General features: G+C 45.2%; 1 protein-coding gene across 1 annotated transcript in view; it reads left to right on the top strand.

Moving 5' to 3' along the window:
• The window catches only part of nme7 (NME/NM23 family member 7), a 144,249-nt gene that overhangs the window by 85,565 nt on the left and 50,981 nt on the right, over window positions 1–7,703 (top strand). Inside the window, 1 exon segment of the mRNA XM_052475674.1 lies at window positions 5,717–5,785. Within this exon segment, the coding sequence (XP_052331634.1) occupies window positions 5,717–5,785 (69 nt within the window).

Below are 7,703 nucleotides of genomic sequence, written 5' to 3'. Positions count from 1 at the left end.
TTGAGGTGGTTGAACTGATGAAATGGGCAGCATATCTACTGTGGCGAGACCAAAACGAGCTCCTCAGAGAACAATTAGAGACAGGTTGAATCCTGTTGAGTTTTATTTTTATTTTTATTTCTTTTAACCTTTATTTAACCAGGCAAGTCAGTTAAAGAACAAATTCTTATTTTCAATGACGGCCTGGGAACAGTGGGTTAACTGGTCTAGGAACAGTGGGTTAACTGCCTGTTCAGGGGCAGGATGACAGATTTGTACCTTGTCAGCTCGGGGTTTGAACTCGCAACCTTCCGGTTACTAGTCCAACGCTCTAACCACTAGGCTACCCTGCCGCCCCATTATGATAATTAACTCATTATTAGTTGGCTATTTACTTTCCCATTTTGTACACCAATTGAATTGGGGTTTATGTTATACCCAGCCTTAATACGAATGATGATGTTATGTAACATGCTGTAAAGGGCCTGATACCGGTAGCATTGTAGTGAAGTTGCATTTACGTCAGTTTTACCAGTTTATTTATGCTAACTAAATATTAGTGGGTTGAGTTGTCCGTCGTCATCATAGGGTTATGGAAAAGGGGCCATATCTTCTGGGAGAGAGGATCATGAATTCACTTGGACGGAGGCCCTCTGGTCTGAAATAGCCCCCTCCACTGTAGGGAATCATCTCGAATATCTTCTGGGGAGAGGATCATTGGTGGTTAAGGGCTTGTAAAATAAGCATTTCACTGGATGGTCTACTACACCTGTTGTATTCAGCATTGCACTGTGAGGTCTACTACACCTGTTGTATTCAGCATTTCACTGTAAGGTCTACTACACCTGTTGTATTCAGCATTTCACTGTGAGGTCTACTACACCTGTTGTATTCAGCATTTCACTGTGAGGTCTACTACACCTGTTGTATTCAGCATTTCACTGTAAGGTCTACTACACCTGTTGTATTCAGCATTTCACTGTAAGGTCTACTACACCTGTTGTATTCAGCATTTCACTGTGAGGTCTACTACACCTGTTGTATTCAGCATTTCACTGTAAGGTCTACTACACCTGTTGTATTCAGCATTTCACTGTGAGGTCTAACTACACCTGTTGTATTCAGCATTTCACTGTAAAGTCTACTACACCTGTTGTATTCAGCATTTCACTGTATGGTCTACTACACCTGTTGTATTCAGCATTTCACTGTAAGGTCTACTACACCTGTTGTATTCAGCATTTCACTGTGAGGTCTAACTACACCTGTTGTATTCAGCATTTCACTGTGAGGTCTACTACACCTGTTGTATTCAGCATTTCACTGTGAGGTCTACTACACCTGTTGTATTCAGCATTTCACTGTGAGGTCTACTACACCTGTTGTATTCAGCATTTCACTGTAAGGTCTACTACACCTGTTGTATTCGGCATTTCACTGTAAGGTCTACTACACCTGTTGTATTCAGCATTTCACTGTGAGGTCTACTACACCTGTTGTATTCAGCATTTCACTGTTAGGTCTACTAAACCTGTTGTATTCAGCATTTCACTGTCAGGTCTACTACACCTGTTGTATTCATCATTTCACTGTAAGGTCTACTACACCTGTTGTATTCAGCATTTCACTGTGAGGTCTACTACACCTGTTGTATTCAGCATTTCACTGTGAGGTCTACTACACCTGTTGTATTCAGCATTTCACTGTAAGGTCTACTACACCTGTTGTATTCAGCATTTCACTGTGAGGTCTACTACACCTGTTGTATTCAGCATTTCACTGTCAGGTCTACTACACCTGTTGTATTCAGCATTTCACTGTCAGGTCTACTACACCTGTTGTATTCAGCATTTCACTGTCAGGTCTACTACACCTGTTGTATTCAGCATTTCACTGTAAGGTCTACTACACCTGTTGTATTCAGCATTTAACTGTGAGGCCTACTACACCTGTTGTATTCAGCATTTCACTGTAAGGTCTACTACACCTGTTGTATTCAGCATTTCACTGTAAGGTCTACTACACCTGTGGTATTCAGCATTTCACTGTGTGGTCTACTACACCTGTGGTATTCAGCATTTCACTGTGAGGTCTACTACACCTGTTGTATTCAGCATTTCTCTCCTGCCATGATTTAATCTGGGTAAAGGCCTGTTTTCAGTAGATTAGGCTACATTACGTCTCTCCTATCATGATTTAATCTGGGTAAAGGCCTGTTTTCAGTAGATTAGGCTACATTACATCTCTCCTGTCATGATTTAATCTGGGTAAAGGCCTGTTTTCAGTAGATTAGGCTACATTACATCTCTCCTGTCATGATTTAATCTGGGTAAATGTCTGTTTTCAGTAGATTAGGCTACATTACATCTCTCCTGTCATGATGTATTCTGGGTAAAGGCCTGTTTTCAGTAGATTAGACTACATTACATCTCTCCTGTCATGATTTAATCTGGGTAAATGTCTGTTTTCAGTAGATTAGGCTACATTACATCTCTCCTGTCATGATGTATTCTGGGTAAAGGCCTGTTTTCAGTAGATTAGGCTACATTACGTCTCTCCTGTCATGATTTAATCTGGGTAAAGGCCTGTTTTCAGTAGATTAGACTACATTACATCTCCTGTCATGATGCATTCTGGGTAAAGGCCTGTTTTCAGTAGATTAGGCTACATTAAGTCTCTCCTGTCATATGATTTAATCTGGGTAAAGGCCTGTTTTCAGTAGATTAGGCTACATTACATCTCTCCTGTCATGATTTAATCTGGGTAAAGGCCTGTTTTCAGTAGATTAGGCTACATTACGTCTCTCCTGTCATGATTTAATCTGGGTAAAGGCCTGTTTTCAGTAGATTAGGCTACATTACGTCTCTCCTGTCATGATTTAATCTGGGTAAAGGCCTGTTTTCAGTAGATTAGGCTACATTACATCTCTCCTGTCATGATTTAATCTGGGTAAAGGCCTGTTTTCAGTAGATTAGGCTACATTACATCTCTCCTGTCATGATGCATTCTGGGTAAAGGCCTGTTTTCAGTAGATTAGGCTACATTACGTCTCTCCTGTCATGATGCATTCTGGGTAAAGGCCTGTTTTCAGTAGATTAGGCTACATTACATCTCTCCTGTCATGATTTAATCTGGGTAAAGGCCTGTTTTCAGTAGATTAGGCTACATTACATCTCTCCTGTCATGATTTAATCTGGGTAAAGGCCTGTTTTCAGCGCCCCTGTCATTGAATGTCTGCAACAGCATATTATACATTTACATTTACATTTAAGTCATTTAGCAGACGCTCTTATCCAGAGCGACTTACAAATTGGTGCATTCACCTTATGACATCCAGTGGAACAGCCACTTTACAATAGTGCATCTAAATCTTTTAAGGGGCGGGGGGTGAGAAGGATTACTTTATCCTATCCTAGGTATTCCTTAAAGAGGTGGGGTTTCAGGTGTCTCCGGAAGGTGGTGATTGACTCCGCTGTCCTGGCGTCGTGAGGGAGTTTTGTTCCACCATTGGGGGCCAGAGCAGCGAACAGTTTTGACTGGGCTGAGCGGGAACTGTACTTCCTCAGTGGTAGGGAGGCGAGCAGGCCAGAGGTGGATGAACGCAGTGCCCTTGTTTGGGTGTAGGGCCTGATCAGAGCCTGGAGGTACTGAGGTGCCGTTCCCTCACAGCTCCGTAGGCAAGCACCATGGTCTTGTAGCGGATGCGAGCTTCAACTGGAAGCCAGTGGAGAGAGCGGAGGAGCGGGGTGACGTGAGAGAACTTGGGAAGGTTGAACACCAGACGGGCTGCGGCGTTCTGGATGAGTTGTAGGGGCTTAATGGCACAGGCAGGGAGCCCAGCCAACAGCGAGTTGCAGTAGTCCAGACGGGAGATGACAAGTGCCTGGATTAGGACCTGCGCCGCTTCCTGTGTGAGGCAGGGTCGTACTCTGCGGATGTTGTAGAGCATGAACCTACAGGAACGGGCCACCGCCTTGATGTTAGTTGAGAACGACAGGGTGTTGTCCAGGATCACGCCAAGGTTCTTAGTGCTCTGGGAGGAGGACACAATGGAGTTGTCAACCGTGATGGCGAGATCATGGAACGGGCAGTCCTTCCCAGGGAGGAAGAGCAGCTCCGTCTTGCCGAGGTTCAGCTTGAGGTGGTGATCCGTCATCCACACTGATATGTCTGCCAGACATGCAGAGATGCGATTCGCCACCTGGTCATCAGAAGGGGGAAAGGAGAAGATTAATTGTGTGTCGTCTGCATAGCAATGATAGGAGAGACCATGTGAGGTTATGACAGAGCCAAGTGACTTGGTGTATAGCGAGAATAGGAGAGGGCCTAGAACAGAGCCCTGGGGGACACCAGTGGTGAGAGTGCGTGGTGAGGAGACAGATTCTCGCCACGCCACCTGGTAGGAGCGACCTGTCAGGTAGGACGCAATCCAAGCGTGGGCCGCGCCGGGAGATGCCCAACTCGGAGAGGGTGGAGAGGAGGATCTGATGGTTCACAGTATCGAAGGCAGCCGATAGGTCTAGAAGGATGAGAGCAGAGGAGAGAGTTAGCTTTAGCGGTGCGGAGCGCCTCCGTGATACAGAGAAGAGCAGTCTCAGTTGAATGACTAGTCTTGAAACCTGACTGATTTGGATCAAGAAGGTCATTCTGAGAGAGATAGCAGGAGAGCTGGCCAAGGACGGCACGTTCAAGAGTTTTGGAGAGAAAAGAAAGAAGGGATACTGGTCTGTAGTTGTTGACATCGGAGGGATCGAGTGTAGGTTTTTTCAGAAGGGGTGCAACTCTCGCTCTCTTGAAGACGGAAGGGACGTAGCCAGCGGTCAGGGATGAGTTGATGAGCGAGGTGAGGTAAGGGAGAAGGTCTCCGGAAATGGTCTGGAGAAGAGAGGAGGGGATATGTCATATGTAGTAACACAAATCCTACAATTCGCTGGCTTTGACTGGAATGGAATAGCTGGTTGACGTGGTGTGCTAGGATTGGCTAACAGCCCCTGTCAGCTTCATCTTCTGCTCAGCGGGAAGTTACTTCATGACGACCTCGAATTCCTTGGAGTGACGCTGAGCGACGTCTCGGAGCAGCATGACCAGGGTGTTCTGGGTTTCTGTGTCAAGATCCTTATTATGGGATGTGATGCAAATATGGGACGTGACGCAAATGAGAAAAACGACAGAAAACACATCTGACTTTGTTTGAATGGTTTTGTGCGTCGAAAATAGGATCTGTAAAAATAATAAATAAATAAAAAGATGATGTATTTAACAACGACAACAAAATGCCGGTGATCGTGTACATTGGCCTGGCCAATTGCCGTAACCTCAGACTCCCAAGTCCGTCGCAGCCCTAATGGGACTGTAAACCAGACAGAGTGATCTGATGCCTAGTCAATGTTCTCATCTGCAGCATCAGAGACCCGTTGGCAACCATCTGGTTTTGTACATGGAGCGCTGAGAGGGGCAGGGAGTTCTAGACCTTTCTAAGTAGGAACTGGTGTGGCTGTAAGAAACACTGACACAAAATGTCCTCTACAGATCGAGATCCTCCCCAGTTCTGAACTCATGTAACCATCTAGACATGTCCATATCCACGCTCCACATTCACACAGGTCATTGGAAAAGGGTCTCAAAAGTGACACATTTTCTACGTTTCACTTCAACTCAAATTATTATTTTTTTTTGTATATGTTTGAGTTGCAGTCAGTTACTGATTACAGTTTTGCCTTCTCTTGTCTACTCACAGTTTAACATGGACCGGGCCAATGCAGAGGAATTCCTGGAAGTTTACAAAGGGGTTGTGACCGAGTACCCTGTGAGTATGGGAATATTTTTGACATTTCAACACAGTTTGTAAACTATGTAAATATGCTAATTTATTCATACCACTGCGTGAAGGCACTCACACCTTTGCACAAGCACACAGGCATTTATATTCTAGTATAAACTGGGTGGTTCGAGCCCTGAATGCTGACAGCCATATTCTAGTATATCACAGGCATTTATATTCTAGTATAAACTGGGTGGTTCGACAGCCATATTCTAGTATATCACAGGCATTTATATTCTAGTATAAACTGGGTGGTTCGAGCCCTGAATGCTGACAGCCATATTCTAGTATATCACAGGCATTTATATTCTAGTATAAACTGGGTGGTTCGAGCCCTGAATGCTGACAGCCATATTCTAGTATATCAGAGGCATTTATATTCTAGTATAAACTTGGTGGTTCGACAGCCATATTCTAGCATACCACATGCTGAGGCAATGTCTTTTTATTTATTTTTTTATCTTAGATGCTGTTTTACTCACTGATACATGGTAGTTATACAGGGAATAGATATACCTTCGCTCTGGTAGACATTTGTCTTTGTATCATATATATATATATGTATCCTTCTCAATCGCCTATAATTCTCCCCTGGAAGTCTGTCTGTTGCCAGAGGTGTTGAGGGTAGGGGACCTTGTCCGTTGCCTTGGAAACCAAACACATCACCATTTAGACTGCTCTGATCTGATCTCTGTTCCGAGAAGCAGATTGCGTCCCAAACAGGGTGGGAAATTAACACCCAGCCAAATGCTGGTAGATTTAGAGATCGGCTGGTAGAATGTCTATTCTTATCAGCCACATTGGCAGCTGGTCACACGGAGCATCTGGGAGCAGTTCGTTTTAACAAATCCCATTGGCAGCTGGTCACATAGAGCATCTGGGAGCAGTTCGTTTTAACAAATCCCATTGGCAGCTGGTCACATAGAGCATCTGGGAGCAGTTCGTTTTAACAAATCCCATTGGCAGCTGGTCACATAGAGCATCTGGGAGCAGTTCGTTTTAACAAATCCCATTGGCAGCTGGTCACATAGAGCATCTGGGAGCAGTTCGTTTTAACAAATCCCATTGGCAGCTGGTCACATAGAGCATCTGGGAGCAGTTCGTTTTAACAAATCCCATTGGCAGCTGGTCACATAGAGCATCTGGGAGCAGTTCGTTTTAACAAATCCTATTGGCAGCTGGTCACATAGAGCATCTGGGAGCAGTTCGTTTTAACAAATCCCATTGGCAGCTGGTCACACGGAGCATCTGGGAGCAGTTCGTTTTAACAAATCCCATTGGCAGGTGGTCACATAGAGCATCTGGGAGCAGTTCGTTTTAACAAATCCCATTGGCAGCTGGTCACAGAGAGCATCTGGGAGCAGTTCGTTTAACAAATCCCATTGGCAGCTGGTCACATAGAGCATCTGGGAGCAGTTCGTTTTAACAAATCCCATTGGCAGCTGGTCACACAGAGCATCTGGGAGCAGTTCGTTTAACAAATCCAAAGAATGTGGCTGGTGGACCAGAAAGTACATGTCCCACCCTGGTCCCTATTCGGTGCACTACATTTGACCAGTGCCCATAGGAATAGGCACCATTCTCTCTGGAACCATTCTCTCCGGCACCATTCTCTCCGGCACCATTCTCTCTAGAACCATTCTCTCCGGCACCATTCCCTCCGGCACCATTCCCTCCGGCACCATTCTCTCTGGCACCATTCTCTCTGGCACCATTCTCTGGCACCATTCTCTCTGGAACCATTCTCTCCGGCACCATTCCTCCGGCACCATTCTCTCTGGCACCATTCTCTCTGGCACCATTCTCTCTGGCACCATTCTCTCTGGAACCATTCTCTGGCACCATTCTCTCTGGCACCATTCTCTCTGGCACCATTCTCTCCGGCACCATTCCCTCCGGCACA

Source organism: Oncorhynchus keta, chromosome 22 (assembly GCF_023373465.1).
Source record: "Oncorhynchus keta strain PuntledgeMale-10-30-2019 chromosome 22, Oket_V2, whole genome shotgun sequence".
NCBI classification, from domain to species: domain Eukaryota; kingdom Metazoa; phylum Chordata; class Actinopteri; order Salmoniformes; family Salmonidae; genus Oncorhynchus; species Oncorhynchus keta.
Note: the sequence above shows the minus strand (reverse complement) of the source record. Positions and strands in the feature narration are given on the sequence as shown.